General features: G+C 38.8%; 1 protein-coding gene across 1 annotated transcript in view; it reads right to left on the reverse strand.

Moving 5' to 3' along the window:
- The window catches only part of UGCG (UDP-glucose ceramide glucosyltransferase), a 39,916-nt gene that overhangs the window by 11,888 nt on the left and 9,897 nt on the right, over positions 1 to 18,131 (reverse strand). Inside the window, exons 2-3 of the mRNA XM_061163426.1 lie at positions 6,904 to 7,045; positions 228 to 330 (exon numbers count right to left, since the gene is read on the reverse strand). Coding sequence (XP_061019409.1) covers positions 228 to 330; positions 6,904 to 7,045 — 245 coding nt within the window. The remainder of the gene's footprint in view (positions 1 to 227; positions 331 to 6,903; positions 7,046 to 18,131) is intronic.

Genomic DNA, 18,131 nt, shown 5'->3' on the forward strand with positions numbered 1-18,131 from the left:
TAAAACAAATTTGGGATAATTTTGTTAATCCCTGATATGAAAAACAAAATTTGTATTTATAACTTGTCTTCTCTAAAGGATAGAAACACCTTTCACTATATCTAACAAATATGCATAAGCAAACATGTTAATAACTTCAATGGTGTCTAGGACCCTAATCTACAGTTTAATGCAAAGATGATATAATATATTAAAGCAAAAAGGTTATTGTAAAATTTGTTACTCACCTATAAACAATCTAGCATCAACATTTGGATATTTCCCAAGAAGCTTCTTACACACATCAATGGCTGGATCATCATGGTCTTGGACACAGAGGAGTACTTCATACTAGTCAAAGAACATATTTTATGTAAATTAACCTCTTACAAAGATAACTACTTATTATTAGCATTTACTGGTGGATCAAAAAGCATTAAGAAAAACAAGCAACTGTACACACAAAGTTTAGAAGTTAAGAGAGTATTCATAATGGATGCAAACACTTAAGGGATTATCAAGTGTTGCTTTAACTGAGAGCAACCTCTCCAGAAGGGGCCTGTTTGCCAGCCAAAGAGAGAATGAAGAGATTGGCAGGGCCCACAGCTGAAGTGTGGCTGGATTCCCAGCTTCTCCATGCCATTATCACTGAAAACTTACCAAATGCTCACAGGGTGGCCAGCAGTGTAAAAGCAACGCAGAAAGCCAGAGAAACGAATGCACCCTTCGTTCTCTAGAAGCCTTGTCTCTGAACTTACTATTATTTCATCAAGGTGCTAAAAATTACACATCAAAGACCATTATGATACATTTAAAGGGCTTTCCCAAACTCTCCCAAGACAAAGTGACATTAGATTTTCTGTTGAATAATAATTTTCTGAAGTAAAATAGAACCTGACTTGATTAAAAATGCAGGGATTCCCGGGTGGCTCAGTGGTAAAGAATCTAACTGCCAAAGCAGGAGACACGGGGGACACGGGTTCCATCCCTGCGTCGGGAGGATCCTCTGGAGGAGGAAATGGTGACCCACTCCAGTATTCTTGCCTGGGAAATCCCCAAAACAGAGGAGCGGGGGGGGGGGGGGGGGGGTGGAGTTTGCAGAGTTGGAAGCAACTGAAAACTCACGCGTGTGCACACACACACAAGTATGCACATATCCTCCTGAAGAGCATGCTTAGCCATTTAACTATGAAACCACCCAGGATTTAATTTTGCTCAGAACTATGTTTACTCTGACAGTAAATTACGGAAGTCATTCCTTAGCACTTGGCTGGCTGGGTCAAAATCATCCTGAGACAGTTTTTTCCAAAAAGAAAATACTGGGCCCCATCCTTAAACTTTTTTTTTTTTTTTTTCATCCTTAAACTTTTGAATCAGAATCTCTGAGGTGATTCTGACACATAATCAGGTTTATAAAATCCAGAGCTCTAAGTTACGATTTTGTAAACTACTAATTTTTTAAAAAGTGTTTGCTTTCACACATAAAGATGTTACTGTATTAGTGTGTGGGCTATGTATTCTAAGCAGTAACTTTTTTCAAAAATGGTGATAAATTCTCACTGACTCTAAAGCTAATTTCCTACCAAACTCTCTAAGATAGATTGAACATTTTTAAGGAGAGGAGGAAAATTAATTATGTCCACGAAAAAAGATAACAAAGCTATGTGATCTAAAAAATACAAAGGTGGCTCAGCGGTAAAGAATCCATTTGCAATGCAGGAGATGCAGGTTCAACCCCTGGGTGGGTAAGATCCCCTGGAGAAGGAAATGATAACCCATTCCGGTATTCTTGCCTGGGAAAATCCCATGCACAGGGGGGCCGGGTAGGTTACAGTCCATGGGGTCACAGAGAGTCGGACATGACTGAATGACTAAACAAACAACATACGAGGAAGAAGGTAACGAGAAGGCTTGTTTGATTTAGTTCCATTGATAAGCACACACAAGTAAAAAGTGTGGAAAAATGCATACAGTGCCTTGAGCGCAATAATTAATTACTGTCCGCCTAATATACATTATCTCAGCAAAAAGTGGCAGCATAGAATTTAACAGTTGAGCACTTAAGGACCAGGACTAAGGTAAATGAAAGTTTAGCTAACAAGGTAAGATTTTTTTTTTTCAAGTGAAAAAAAAAAAAAAAAGTTTTCTTAATAATTTAAGTAGAGGGGAAAGCAATGTACACTTTCCTCATACTTTCTACCTATAGTTATTACACATCCCATCCAATATCTACCTTCATGATTGACCAAAATTATACCACCTGAGAGGCACTGAAATATAACTAAGCAACTTTACAGCCACTGGTCTCCAGAAATCAGATAAAAATCTGAGAACAGGATGAACACCATTCCTGCCACACCCTAAAATTTCTTCAAAGGTTGACTCTAAGTCCCATAAAACATCAGCCATCTTCCCAACCAAAATTTTTGCTTAAACCACCAAGAGGCAGTGACCTTAATGATGAAGATTAGAAAGGTTAAGTGGCTTCCCTGAAGGCTCAGCAGGTAAAGAATCCACCTGCAATGCAGGAGACAAAGGAGATGCAAGTTCGATCCCTGGGTCAGGAAGATCCCTCGGAGGAGAAAATGGCAACCCACTCCAGTATTCTTGCCTGGGAAATCCCATGGACAGAGGAGCCTGGCGGGTTACAGTCCAAAAGGTCACAAAGAACTGGACATGACTGAACACACACACACACACACACACACACACACACACACACGCAAGTGACTTTTCAAAGGGTGTAAATAACAATTCGCTTTCCTACAAAGTGAGCCTCTCAGTCATGCTTGCTCTAAAGAGTTCACTGTTTTTTCAAACATTGCATACATAGTTCTATGCTTTTAGAGTTTACGCTGCTTTACAGGTCTAAGTGAATATAGTGAAAGAAAATGTTTACAAGTAATACAATTCCATATAATATTATTAAAAATCTTTCAGCTATTTCCCCAGCAAAAGAAAACCCTGTAATACAGGACTAGATATCTACGTGATGGGAAGATAAAAGCTATACTAGGTTGCAGCGAAAACTTTTCACAAGTATATAGTGTTAGTATAAGCAAGGGAGGTGTCTGTGTGCGTGTCAGCCATTCAGGCAGGTCCAACTCTTTGCCACCCTATGGACTACAGCCCCCTACTGCAGCCTCTGTCCTTGGAATTCTCCGGGCAAGAATACTGGAGTGAATAGCCATTCCCTTCTCCAAGGGATCTTCCCGAATTCAAATGCAAGATTTAGAATTTTTGTTTTATTGATTATACATCTTAAGCTTAATTTCAAATGAAAAAACAAATACCTCCTTATTAGCCAAAAAATGCAAATGAAATTCAATTTACATCATCTAAAAAATGTTCAGACTCTTACTAAATAACTTTTGCTTTGTTGTTTCTGATACTGAAACTTAAACCAAATTGGAGGTAGTATTCCAAGTGTTCTCTGAAGAGTTAGATTTTAACCTGGAACCTTCATTTTCAGCTCTGTGTTTGAGCTCTGGGTTTGCCAGAGCCCAAACATGTAATTTGCTAGGAATCTCTGTATTTGAATAGTTAAATCATGCCAACTACACTGCAACTGGTAAACACAAGATAGTAAGTTAGTTAAAAGTTTTCTTGACTGACACAAGAATAATTTTTCAGATATGTTTATACTACCAAAAGAACTAAACATAAATATAAACATAAAAATAACATAAACATAAAAATAAAGCATTTATTAAAAATATTTTAAGAAAACATTTATTTTATAAATCTGAAAGAAATACAAGGTATAGTAAATTCCACTATAAATGGGCACAATAATAAATATATTAAATCTAGAAATAACCCCAGAATATTGTAGATGAGGTTAGCCTCATCTTAGTAAGCTTTCCATACAAATAGCTAAACTAAATTTTTCTTTTCAAACAGTGAAATGACTGAAAGCTTAAGTCCAAGAGAGGTATAGACAATCTGTAAACTGCAATTTGGTCCTTTGATATTTATGAATGAAATATCTGAAACTGCAATAATCATACATGTTACTCCCATGAATAAATTTAGATGCATAAATGATACTCAATTTAGATATATAAATTAATATTAGAAAAGTCTCCTCAATGATTCAGTCCTGTAGATATTAGGACTAAAAACTGTACTGTAGTAAATTACATAAAATATTCTCTTAAAGTAGAAAAATATTTTAACACATATTAATCAATTATATTGCATTTCAAGTAGGAATATCTTGAACCATTTATAAATAACTACACGTTTAAAGAAAAATGTTACGATGATATTTAGATTACAGCAGAATATAATAAGCTCTGTAACAGGATGGACTTAGACCCCAAATGTCTAGAACAGTCTCTGCCACTGAGTAAATAATGAACCATTTGTTAATACTTTTGTCCTAGGGTAACTTTTGAGTGAAAGATAGATGCTTCCTTTGAATGAAGGGAAGATACTTTGTAAGAAAATTGCTCTGAATTCAAAGTTTTGACACGTTATTATTACAACTTACTTGCTTTCAAGAACTATATAGTTTATACAATTTTTCAAATTTATCTGGTAAAATTCTAGTCTTTCAGAATTAATAGTTTTATTACATGTATTACGCTGATCTTTCAATAATTGAACCTATTTTCAATCTTTTACAATTCTTTATTGTCAACATTGACAATAAAGAATCCAAGTATGCCACCGGACTTTCAACACTGTAAACCCATCTCCTGTTTGCAAAAAAGAAAAGAAAATCACAATTACCATAACCTCAATCTGTTACTAACTCTGATCATTAATTTTAAAATTCTTCATATGGCCAGAATTTACCAAAGTAAAGCCATCAGGCCACTTGAGATGCAGATTACTGCATCTTTCTGATACGGCTGAACTTCTCTCTAAATGCCTACTTTTACACTGATGCCAAATAAACAATCAATTTTGTGAAAATGAGTTTTATTTATTTTTTATTATTATATTTTTCTAACAAAAATTTTCCCAAGGAATAAATATCAATATAAGGTAGATTTATAAGATATTTAAAGCACAGATATCTTTTAGGGCACTTAGTATAATAACGGTCTCACCAAACTTTAAACCTAGAAATTCAGAACAAGTACCAGTAATAAACCTTTTTGCATATGTCTAAAACTAAACAAAATTTTAGAATTTTGTGTTTTTATTTATATATATATATATATATACACACACATATATATATATATATATATGCGTGCATGTGTGTGTGTGTATGCATGTGTGTTCAGTGGCTTCACACGTGTCCGACTCTTTGTGACCCCATGGACTGTAGCCCGCCAGGCTTTTCTGTCCATGGGATTCTCCAGTAAGAATACTGGGGTGGGTTGCCATGGCCTCCTCCAGGGGATCTTCCCCACCCAGGAATCCAACCTGCATTTCTTGCCTCTCCTGCATTGTCAGGTGGGTTTTTTAAATCACTAGTGCCACCTGGGAAGTCATATATGTATTTCCAAATGGCTTATAAGGTTCCACATCAAATTAATAGGGAAAAAGAGTTATATCTAGAACAAAAACGTTTCTGTACTTTTGGAAAACAATGTTTACATTTGACAAATTATTAAAGTCTGCTGGGCTTGGCAGTTACACAACTGTTCATTTTGTGACTACATGCCTCCTTGATGACACAAACACCTCATGCTTCACACTCAGATTTGTGCAATTTCTGTGGTTTAATTTGTCTCCTGTAGAATATTTGCCACTGTGCTTGTTCTTTTAAAAGCAAATAAAATGCTGTGAGATCAACATTTTCCTTTAGAGTGCAGGTACTCTGCACTTTTGCTCTGTTTTCTAAATGTTCTATTTACACAAATAACAATTCTTTTATAATTAGAAAATAAAATTGTGAACTAAAAAAGAATAAAAACAATCTCTTGCATATAACATTATGCATTTTTGTAATGTGTCCAAACAACTTTCTCCTTAACCAAATAAATGCCTTAATGACATAACTAAGTGGAAAAGAACTAAGTGACAAAAATCTAAGTGAAAAACTAGAGCTCTGGAGATAATTCCAAATTGTATTAAAAAAAAAAAAAATGAAAAACTTCATTCAGAAAAAGAAATTGATTATTGATTCATTCCACATGTTCATAATTAATACATATTTTCCTGGGGTTATTTTAAGAAAGTCTTTAAATCCACAGCTAACTTTGGAAACTATTTAAATTTCATGACTATTATCTTACAAGAGTGGCAACATAAAAATTTCATAACTAAGTTTCAAGAGTGTTTGAATACAGAAAGGGGAAAGGGTTGGATGATGGTTAAAAAATTGAAATGTGAGATCAAGTTCCACAAGGATAAATGCATATCCTTTTTCATTTTCACTGCAACTCTCATGAAGTAAGATCTTTATACTCAAACTACCAGGCACTTAACAATGCCTGAGTTCCAGGAGCTTTACTCAGAGATTTCTAATTCACTCAGATCAGGGGGATTCCCTGTGGCTCAGCTGGTAAAAGAATCTGCCTGCAATGCAGGAGACCCAGGTTTGATCCTTGGGTTGGGAAGGTCTCCTGGAGAAGGGAATGGCAACCCACCCCAGCATTCTTGCCTGGAGAATTCCATGGACAGAGGAGCCTGGCGGGCTACAGCCCATAGGATCACAAAGGGTTGGACAAGACTGAGCAACTAACACTTTCACTTTCAATTCAGATCAACATACGGGTAGTTAGAAAAGGAAAATTAATGCACCTTCCTCAATCCCATTTCTGTCCTGTGACAACTACGACTATTATTACTATTACCACTACTATTACCACTGCTAAAGCATAAATTTGATGAAGCCAACACCATTATGAGTTTTTAATAATTTCACCTGATACCGTGTCAAAATTCCTCTGTGTTTACTATAAGTTAAAAAAAAAAAAGGTAGGGTTCAGTCCATTCCTATGAGTACAACATTGCACTTACCTTGGGATAATCCAATTCAAAGAATGTTTCCAAGTTGTTGATTAGGTTAGGATCTACTCCTTTCAGTGGTTTCAGAAGAGACACCCCTGGCAGCTTGCTATATGGCTGTTTGTCTGTTGCCTTCTTGTTGAGGTGTAATCGGCTAAAAAGCAAATGATATATATATTAACATACATTTCTGGAGAATATCTTAGTGCCAAATCTATATAAAGTCTGGATCACGCTACCAATAAATTACTGAATTCTAAATTAAAAAAAAAAAAAGTAAAAATGGACAACTTGGATGAAATGGACAAATTCTTAGAAAAGTATAACTTTCCAAAACTGAACCAGGAAGAAATAGAAGATCTTAACAGACCCATCACAAGCAAGGAAATCGAAACTGTAATCAAAAATCTTCCAGCAAACAAAAGCCCAGGACCAGATGGCTTCACAGCTGAATTCTACCAAAAATTTAGAGAAGAGCTAACACCTATCTTACTCAAACTCTTCCAGAAAATTGCAGATGAAGGTAAGCTTCCAAACTCATTCTATGAGGCCACCATCACCCTAATTCCAAAACCAGACAAAGATGCCACAAAAAAAGAAAACTACAGGCCAATATCACTGATGAACATAGATGCAAAAATCCTTAACAAAATTCTAGCAAACAGAATCCAACAACATATTAAAAATATCATACACCATGACCAAGTGGGCTTTATCCCAGGAATGCAAGGATTCTTTAATATCCGCAAATCAATCAATGTAATACACCACATTAACAAATTGAAAGATAAAAACCATATGATTATCTCAATAGATGCAGAGAAAGCCTTTGACAAAATTCAACACTCATTTATGATTAAAACTCTCCAAAAAGCAGGAATAGAAGGAACATACCTCAACATAATAAAAGCTATATATGACAAACCCACAGCAAGCATCACCCTCAATGGTGAAAAATTGAAAGCATTTCCCCTGAAATCAGGAACAAGACAAGGGTGCCCACTCTCACCACTACTATTCAACATAGTGTTGGAAGTTTTGGCCACAGCAATCAGAGCAGAAAAAGAAGTAAAAGCAATCCAGATAGGAAAAGAAGAAGTGAAACTCTCACTGTTTGCAGATGACATGATCCTCTACATAGAAAACCCTAAAGACTCTACCAGAAAATTACTAGAGCTAATCAATGAATATAGTAAAGTTGCAGGATATAAAATTAACACACAGAAATCCCTTGCATTCCTATATACTAACAATGAAAAAACAGAAAGAGAAATTAAGGAAACAATACCATTCACCATTGCAACAAAAAGAATAAAATACTTAGGAGTATATCTACCTAAAGAAACAAAAGACCTATACATAGAAAACTATAAAACACTGATGAAAGAAATCAAAGAGGACACAAACAGATGGAGAAACATACCGTGTTCATGGATTGGAAGAGTCAATATTGTCAAAATGGCTATTCTACCCAAAGCAATCTATAGATTCAATGTAATCCCTATCAAGTTACCAATGGCATTTTTCACAGAACTAGAACAAATAATTTCACAATTTGCATGGAAATACAAAAAACCTCGAATAGTCAAAGTAATCTTGAGAAAGAAGAATGGAACTGGAGGAATCAACCTGCCTGACTTCAGACTATACTACAAAGCCACAGTCATCAAGACAGTATGGTACTGGCACAAAGACAGAAATATAGATCAATGGAACAGAATAGAAAGCCCAGAGATAAATCCACAAACCTATGGACACCTTATCTTTGACAAAGGAGGCAAGGATATACAATGGAAAAAAGACAACCTCTTTAACAAGTGGTGCTGGGAAAACTGGTCAACCACTTGTAAGAGAATGAAACTAGAACACTTTCTAACACCATACACAAAAATAAACTCAAAATGGATTAAAGATCTAAATTTAAGACCAGAAACTATAAAACTCCTAGAGGAGAACATAGGCAAAACACTCTCTGACATAAATCACAGCAAGATCCTCTATGACCCACCTCCCAGAATGTTGGAAATAAAAGCAAAACTAAACAAATGGGACTTAATGAAACTTAAAAGCTTTTGCACTACAAAGGAAACTATAAGTAAGGTGAAAAGACAGCCCTCAGGTTGGGAGAAAATAATAGCAAATGAAGAAACAGACAAAGGATTAATCTCAAAAATATACAAGCAACTCCTGCAGCTCAATTCCAGAAAAATAAATGACCCAATCAAAAAATGGGCCAAAGAACTAAACAGACATTTCTCCAAAGAAGACATACAGATGGCTAACAAACACATGAAAAGATGCTCAACATCACTCATTATTAGACAAATGCAAATCAAAACCACAATGAGGTACCATTATACGCCAGTCAGGATGGCTGCTATCCAAAAGTCTACAAGCAATAAATGCTGGAGAGGGTGTGGAGAAAAGGGAACCCTCTTACACTGTTGGTGGGAATGCAAACTAATACAGCCGCTATGGAAAACAGTGTGGAGATTTCTTAAAAAACTGGAAATAGAACTGCCATATGACCCAGCAATCCCACTTCTGGGCATACACACTGAGGAAACCAGATCTGATAGAGACACGTGCACCCCAATGTTCATTGCAGCACTGTTTATAATAGCCAGGACATGGAAGCAACCTAGATGCCCATCAGCAGATGAATGGATAAGGAAGCTGTGGTACATATACACCATGGAATATTACTCAGCCGTTAAAAAGAATTCATTTGAATCAGTCCTAATGAGATGGATGAAACTGGAGCCCATTATACAGAGTGAAGTAAGCCAGAAAGATAAAGAACATTACAGCATGCTAACACATATATATGGAGTTTAGAAAGATGGTAACGGTAACCCTATGTGCAAAACAGAAAAAGAGACACAGAAATACAGAACAGACTTTTGAACTCTGTGGGAGAAGGTGAGGGTGGGATGTTTTGAAAGAACAGCATATATATTATCTATGGTGAAACAGATCACCAGCCCAGGTGGGATGCATGAGACAAGTGCTCGGGCCTGGTGCACTGGGAAGACCCAGAGGAATCGGGTGGAGAGGGAGGTGGGAGGGGGGATCGGGATGGGGAATACATGTAAATCTATGGCTGATTCATATCAATGTATGACAAAACCCACTGAAATGTTGTGAAGTAATTAGCCTCCAACTAATAAAAAAATTAAAAAAAAAAAAAAAAACCATGGGGGAAAAAAAAAAAGTAATTGGCATCTTTTTAAAGGGGTCTCTGGAAATGAAAGAAAGTATCAATAGAATGAGGTAAGGTTCCAGAGAGGAAAACCTGAAGGAAGCAGAGTGAATGTCCCAGTGAAGGCTGGAGCTTAAGACTGTTGCTTTTTGCTGTTTTCTCAGCAGCCAGAACTATGCCAGCCCTGGAGCAAGCATTCAATAAATACTTGGTGAAAGAATGAATGACAGTGTTATTAGCCCACACATTAACTGCCTTTCCTCCCAAATCACCATCAAGGTGGCCAAAGAACTATAAAAAGAGCAGAAGGAAAAATCCCTATCTTCATCAGAAAAATATGGACGTGTAACCAGAAAATTTTGAGAAATTTCTATAACAGTCCACACAACTAGTTGAAAAAACTACCAAGCCAGCCTGCATGGCAACCAAGGAAATGGGATACCGAGCAAAACTCCCAGTGTTCACACGCTCGGAATGGCAGTGATGGAATGGAGGGAAGCTGAAGGTAAGGGGAAAAAAAAAACAAAAACTCAGTGATGCCAGAAATGTCTATTAAGACACTGAAAGATAAACCAGTGCCACCGATTCCCAGATAAGCTGGCAAAGGCTCTCAGAGCCGCTCCAGCCCAAAGGGTGGGCAGCACAGCGCTCCTTAAGAGGGAAGCTTTGCCAATTAGGGAAGAGAGAATGTGTCCCGGTTCAGGCCAGGTGAGTCACAATAAAGGGTGTTTCAGCAGAGTGTTGAAGTTTCTAAAGGAAGTCACCAAAGGCATCTTCCCTCCTTCTCCTACATAAGTCTCCAAGCACTCAACAGTAATTAGATGCTGGAACGATCACAGGGCCATCTGCAGGGTATTTTAAGACACATTCTTCCACATTTTAACATCTCTGAAATCAATGGCATCTTACGATCGCTGGCAGCCATATGGCAGCCCAGACTTAGCAGCATGGAAACCATCCCTTCTAGACGATCAAGAAGATGCCCGTATCAATGCATCTTAGGTTAGATGAAATATACTATTCATCTATGGGTGATTTCTGGAAGTTCACTAGTACCAAGAGTCTAGAGCAGTTAGTCACAGACTCACTCCCCCAATTAAGGCAGAGGTGTGCTGCGGCAAATATCTCATGTTTCAGATAAGACCATAGTGTGTCTTTGTGGAAAGAAAAGCAGGCGACTATCTACAATGGAAAAAAAATGTAAAGCAACACAAAAAATTTTAAAGAGTAGCACGGTCTTGGTTTCTGATCCACAACACTGGATGCCAGAAAGTAACGAGCACCATCTACAGCGGCGCTGCTCTGGGTGGCGGCGGTCCACAAGTTGCTTTATGCTGGCAGGTGATGAAAAGAAATGGGAGAAAGTATTTAGAAACTTTTCTAGCAGTTTGACATTGCCATGCCATCCAAGCATATGATCAGTCATTTATTTTTACTGCAGTTTACCAAAGTGTCAGTCCATGACAGATTGGAAAACTTGAAAGGAACTGATCCTTTGCCACAGACCAACCTGGCAAATATTGATCTATAAAGTTCATCCAGAGGGCTGGAAGATCTAAAATTTATATAAACCACAAATATGATCACTATTCCATTGCTAACAAAATAGTAGACTACATGTCTGGAGAAACCCACCCTGTAGAGAATATCTAGATGGCCAGGGGGGGGAAGTTTATATTTAATTGGTTGAAACAGTAATATATCCACACGGTTCAAATCACTAAAAATATTAAGATGTTCATATAAAGTCTCCCTGTCATCTCTAGCCCCCATCAGTCTTGTTCCCATCACTACCCTCCCAGCATTATTAGTTTCTTACTTATCTTTTCAGAGATTTTTCAAAAATGCATACTAAGCCAAAACATACACACATGAAATTCTTATATTTATAATTTTCTCTGCTCTTTCTTAAAACAAGCACCCTAAAAGCATGTTTTAGGGACTTTCCAGGTGGCGCTAGTGGTAAAGAAGCCCCCTGCCAATGCAGGAGACGTAAGAGATGCCAGTTAGATCCCTGGGTCAGGAAGATCCCCTGGAGGAGGGCATGGCAACCCACTCCAGTATTCTTGCCTGGAAAACCCCATGTCTACATATGGTCCACAGCGTCGCAAAGAGTCAGGCATGACTGAAGTAACCTAGCACGACTTAGCACGCATGCAAAAGCATGTTTTTAGACATGTGACTAAACTGTTACAATAAACAGGAAACCTCCCAGCTCAGAAATGAAGAGCAACCTCGGAGCAAATGAGTGCTGGATACAACACTTACACTGGGACCACCTGCTGGTCTCTAGTGACCTAGAGATGACAACAAGCCTGAGACAGGAATGACTGAAAATCTGTTCCGAGAATCTTGTAGAAATATGGAATCTTTGAAAGGCAAAGTAGAAAACTCCTGGCCCACAGAGGAGAGATGGGGATGCTGCCTAAATTGGATTCAGTCCAAAATAAAATGGAATAAAAGCAAAAAGTCTTCCTGGAAAACACCTACCTATGTGGGTTTTGGGACCCAGAATCCAGAACACAAACTGCAGGTGTTGCTTGAACAAAACCCAAGAGATGGAATGAGAGACCATCATATGTGACCATGAATACGTGAAAAGAACCACATAACATCTAGAAATGAAAATGGTGGTCACTGACATCAAAAACTCAATAGATGGGTCATGGAGAAGCTGCATATACACAGTTCAAAAAACAACTGGAGAACTGGAATCAGATTTGAAGAAATTATCCAGATTACCGCACAGAGAGAATAAGAGGCCAAGAAACTGAAATCATGAAAGGGTTTGAGACATGGATGATAAGAGTAAGAAGTCTAAAATCCCAGTAGTTGCTATCTATTAGTTCTACTGTATGATCATTGAAAGTGAAAGTGAAGTCGCTCAGTTGTGTCCAACTCTTTGTGACCCCATGGACTGTAGCCTACCACGCTCCTCTGTCCATGGGATTTTCCAGGCAAGAGTACTCGAGTGGGTTGCCATTTCCTTCTCCAGAGGATCTTCCCAACCCAGGGATTGAACCTGGGTCTCCCACATTGTAGGTAGACGCTTTACCGTCTGAGCCATCAGGGAAGTATGACCATTAAGTGCTATTAAACTAACAAAACATCCATATAAGGTGACGGCCAATTACAGAGAAACCTAGCCCACTAACACACTGCATTTGGGGAGGCTTAAGATTAAAAACAACAATAATTTAAACTTCTAAACAGTCTAGTTTTGACTCTATTTTTTCCTTTTTCCTCTTTGTCTTCATTAAGACATCTTACTAATGCTAATATATTTACATAATGCTAATATAGATATATATCTCCTATCCTTTCATATCAAGAATGCAGCATTTTATCAAAGATAGACTGACCTGCCAAACCACCATGAAGTTTTCTTTAGGTTTATGGTGAAGTGAATTGCTGATAAGTACCATGACTGAAATTTCTACTCAAGATTATCATAAGTCCAATTATATTACAGGGCCTTTAAAAAATTCTAATTTATGCCTCCTCCCAATATCTAGGTATGTATCTAGCCCTCTCCCTCCCTTCTCCCCGCCTCACAATTTTCTTTCCACTTCCCAAGGGATCACCTTGCAGTATAGTATGCCAGCTAGGATACCAGAATACTACTCCGGAGAGCATTGTTTTGACTTAGGTAATACAACACACATATACAATCACATAGCACTCTGCTGTGTACACAGTGGTGCTCTACGAAGCATTCCCTTACTGAATAAATCTCTTTGGACTCCAAATGTGTATCAGGCATTATCCTATGCACCGGTGACAACACGATGTGAAAAGAAGTGTTAGTCGCAGAGCTGTGTCCGACTCTTTGAGATCCCATGGATTGCAGCCCACCAGGCTCCTCTGTCCATGGAGTTCTCCAGGAAAGAACACTGGAGTGAGTAGCCATTCCCTTCTCTGGGGGATCTTCCTGACCCAGGGATCAAACCCAAGTATCCTGCATTGCAAACAGATTCTTAACCCTCTGATCCACCAGGGAAACCCAAGGCACATTCCACACTGTCAAGGAAGTGGGGTTTAATGGGGGCAGTGCCCACATACAGAAGCCTCTTCTACTCACTGAAATGATGCTGATGGGTACCTTGGCCTTGGCCGTGGCCGGGGTGTTGGAAGGCAATCTGTGCTTTTCAAATTATGAACAACAGCCCATTTACCTGGAGTCTCAAAAGTGGCCTGAATGGTGAAATCCCCCAAGGGGGCCAGTTTCATGAGTGGCTTTGACAGAGCCCTGCAAGGTTCCCTGGTTTCAAAGCAGTTTTTAAGGATCTCAGGTCAGGGTTTCTGCATTACCTAGACGGCATGAACGTGAGTTTACAGCTCCCACACCTTGCACAAGATTTCCTGTGGGTGCCTGTTTCCACCCTTAGCCTGATCAGGTGATATGCCTTCTTCCAGGATCCTGGGATCCTTTTTCAGTTTCAGCTGCCATCCTGGGAATCCACTTCTACCTTCCCCTCATGCATTTGCCTTGCAACCTTGATGTTTTCGTAGGGGAGTCAAGGAGTACTTTTTTTCGCTACATAACACATAAAATTACATGAAAGTACACAGCTCACTGAATTTTCTCAAAGTGAAACACCCATGGAAACTGTAGCCAGATCACGAAACAGAGTCTTACCAGAACCCCAGAAGCCCATGCCTGTCCCCTTCAACTAACTACCCTCTCCTCAAGGTAACCACTATCCTGACTTCAAGTACCAGAGACTAATTTTCCTGGCTTCAAAATCTATCTAAATGGAGTCCCTCGGGATGCTCTCTTCTGCATCTGGCACCTGAAGACACACTACAGTAGGCTGTTAAGTCTCCAGGGTCCAACGAAACAATGATACATAGTGTGATCTCAAAATTTTTTAATTTTATTTTTTAGTTGAAGTATAGGTGATTTACAATGTTGTACCAATCTCTGCTTTATAGCAAAGTGACTCAGTTATAGACAAATTGACATGCTATGCATTTTTTTTTTTAAGTTAAATAAATGAAGAGTAAAAAGTGGTTGGCTAAATACTGTTGGAAGAAATGGTTAGTCTAGAGAGAAAAACACGCGAGCCATCCACAGTTTAGTAAATACATAAGCTCTCCTAGGTGGGGCATGCCATTAGCAGTTGGTTACAAATCAATATAACTAATATTTACATAACTGGTAATGCATGAAGACGACCCAGAGTGGAAAGAGCCAGGAAGAAAGTGAAGCCACAGAAGAGTCTGTTAGGCTGGGCTATTTTCTTTTTGAACGGGTTCAAGAAAGAATAACATTGAATGCTGCCGAGAGGACAAGGTAAGAACTGAAATGCCCATTGGATTGAAATATCCACAGAACTGAAATGTCCACTAGAATGTGTGAACACTGGTGACCTCAGAGTGCTCTGGGCAAGGGGCAGATCAATAAAAACGGTTGAGAAGCAAATGAATGAGAGGTGAGTGGTGATAACAGTGAATAAACACTAGTTTCTCCTGAAATCTGACAGTGAAAAAAGGCCAAACTTAGTAACCAGATGGAGAAGAGTTTTTCAGTTTAATTTTTACTTATTTTTAATTTTTAAAACTTGAGTATAAATGGTTAGCGGAAAGAGCTAGTCAAAAGGTAAAGAGAGAGGAAATAAAAACTAAGGAATGGCCTGAGAAGATCCACAGTGTGAAGCAGGAGTTAAGGTAATGTGGCAAGGATGGGGGGTAAGATGGTGAAGATTTAGAAGAGGTGCTGCCAGTCATGGGTGTCAGAGCTAAAAATGGAAACAAAGTATTATCTGATGCCAGCACCGGCTCAGGGGTGAGATCTGAGCCCATGAAGGTGTAGTAGTTCAATCCATGTGACTGCATGATTATAAGCTATAAATTATGAGATAGATTCAGGATAACTGGGCAGATTGATCCAAGGGAAGGCAAGGGCAAGATGAGGAAGTGAATTGTAGTGGAGAATTCAGTGAAGCCCAGTAGCACAAGGATAAACAGCCTCGGACAACTGTTCTCAGCCTTGACTGTAGAAGAAAATCACCTGGGAGGGTGGGTGGGGGTGGGGGTGTGGGGGTGTGGGTGTGTAAATTCCTTACTGAATCTCTTGAGTTGAGGCCCAGACAGCAGCATGATTTTTTGTTTTGTTTTGTTTTTTTAAATCTTCCCCAGTGACTCCAATGTGCAAAGTTGAGACCCATGGGCCTAGGAAGTCTGATTACTGTAAGAATAGAAGAGGGCAGAGATGGAAACTTTCAGAAAGATCAGCTGTTCCAGGACCGATGGAAAACAAGAAGCCTCCAAGGAGCCCTTCAAGTTGGGGAAGGGTGGGAGAAGAGAGAAAGAATGGGGCTGTCTACATAGTGACCTCAAAGTTGCCGGTTATCAAAAACTTAAGATTCAGAGCAACTGGAGAAATTTCCATACAGATATTCTATCCCTATGGATTACTTCCGGGGTTACTTTTAGGTTACCACCCGCAGTATATACAGCACATTGGTTTAAGTAGTGAGTACTAGTGTGCTTAATCGTGTCTGACTCTTTGCGACCCAAAGGACTGCAGCCCACGAAGGTCCTCCCTCCATGGAATTTTCCAGGCAAGAATACTGGAGTGGTGGCCATTCCCTTCTCCAGGGGATCTTCCCCTGACTCACGGATCAAACCCGCATCTCCTGCATTGGCAGGCAGATTCTTTACCACTGAGTCCGCTAGGAAAGTCACAGTGAATTTTAAGAGCCATGGCTGGAGGAAGACTGTTTAGATTTCTGTACCAGCTTCAAAGTTAACTAACTGTGTATCCCTGGGCAAGGTATTTCTTTATCTCAACTTGCTTTTGTTTTTTAAAGTGTGGATAAGAGTACTTACTTCATAAAGTAGTTGTGAGAAATAGATGAGATTAAGCCACAAAGTAAACATTCAGCGATAGCTATTTCTAGTAATTTTTCAAAAAGAACATTTTCCACTAAATTTAACCCTTCTGAAATATCATAGTTCTGATTAGAGATTTAGAGGGATCAAACACTGATGCAATGTATATAACCAAAAAGGAAGGACTAGAAACTCATATACTTAAAAGTTATTTCATATATGTTTAAAGAGTAATACATTATGTTGGTTTTTCTTTTTAAAGATAAAGTCAATTCTTACGTATTAAGAAAAATTAAAAGGTGGGGGGAGGGGACTTCCCTGGCGGCTCAGTGGTAAAAAAAAATCCACCTGCCAATGTAGGAGACATGGGTTTGATCCCTGATCTGGGAGTCCTATGCCTGCACCACAGCTATTGAGCCTGTGCTCCAGAGCCTGGGAACTGCAACTACCGAGCCCACGTGCCACAACTACTGAAGTCCGAGCACTTTAGAGCCCATGAGCCCATGTGGTTCTCTGCAACAAGAGAAACCACCCCAGTGAGAAGCCCAGACACAACTGCAGGGCAGCCCCCACTCGTGACAACTAGAGAAAACCCTGTGTAGGAAGCCCTAGCACAGCTAAAAATAAATGAATACATAATTTTTTTAAGTGTAAAACTATTTTTTAAAATGCAAAAAAAAAAAAAAGACTAAAGGGGGAAAGGGAATCATTAAAAGTCTCAAATCGTGGTTAAAACAGTAAATCAAAACATGGGATAAAACATTTAGTGCAAAGTATTAATATATACCGTGTTTAAGTTAAAGTTATAGTCAAGGTTAAAATTACACTCAAAATTTAGGAACCAATTTAAAGTTCTATAGGTATAATCCAAACGTGTAGAAACAATGCAAGTGTGAGACGGAGAGACTTTAAATGACACAAATTATTATTGCCTAAAAATGACCTGTTACTGTTTTCTTAGGTGAGCTCCCCTTTAAGACTATTAAAAGGGTTCTCAGCTGGGCAGAGGTGCTGGCTTCTCGAAATTTCTCCACGCTCAGAGCCTGGCTCAGAATGTTGGATTCTGCAGTCACAAGAATCCCCCGTTCCCTAGGCTCTGCTGGATGAAAAGACTGTCAACCTCAGAACTGAGAGGCAGAGGCGTGATAATTTCCACAATGCAGCAGGTACAGGGCACAGAGTGACTACTGGTTACTGTATA

Source organism: Dama dama, chromosome 16 (assembly GCF_033118175.1).
Source record: "Dama dama isolate Ldn47 chromosome 16, ASM3311817v1, whole genome shotgun sequence".
NCBI lineage: Eukaryota > Metazoa > Chordata > Mammalia > Artiodactyla > Cervidae > Dama > Dama dama.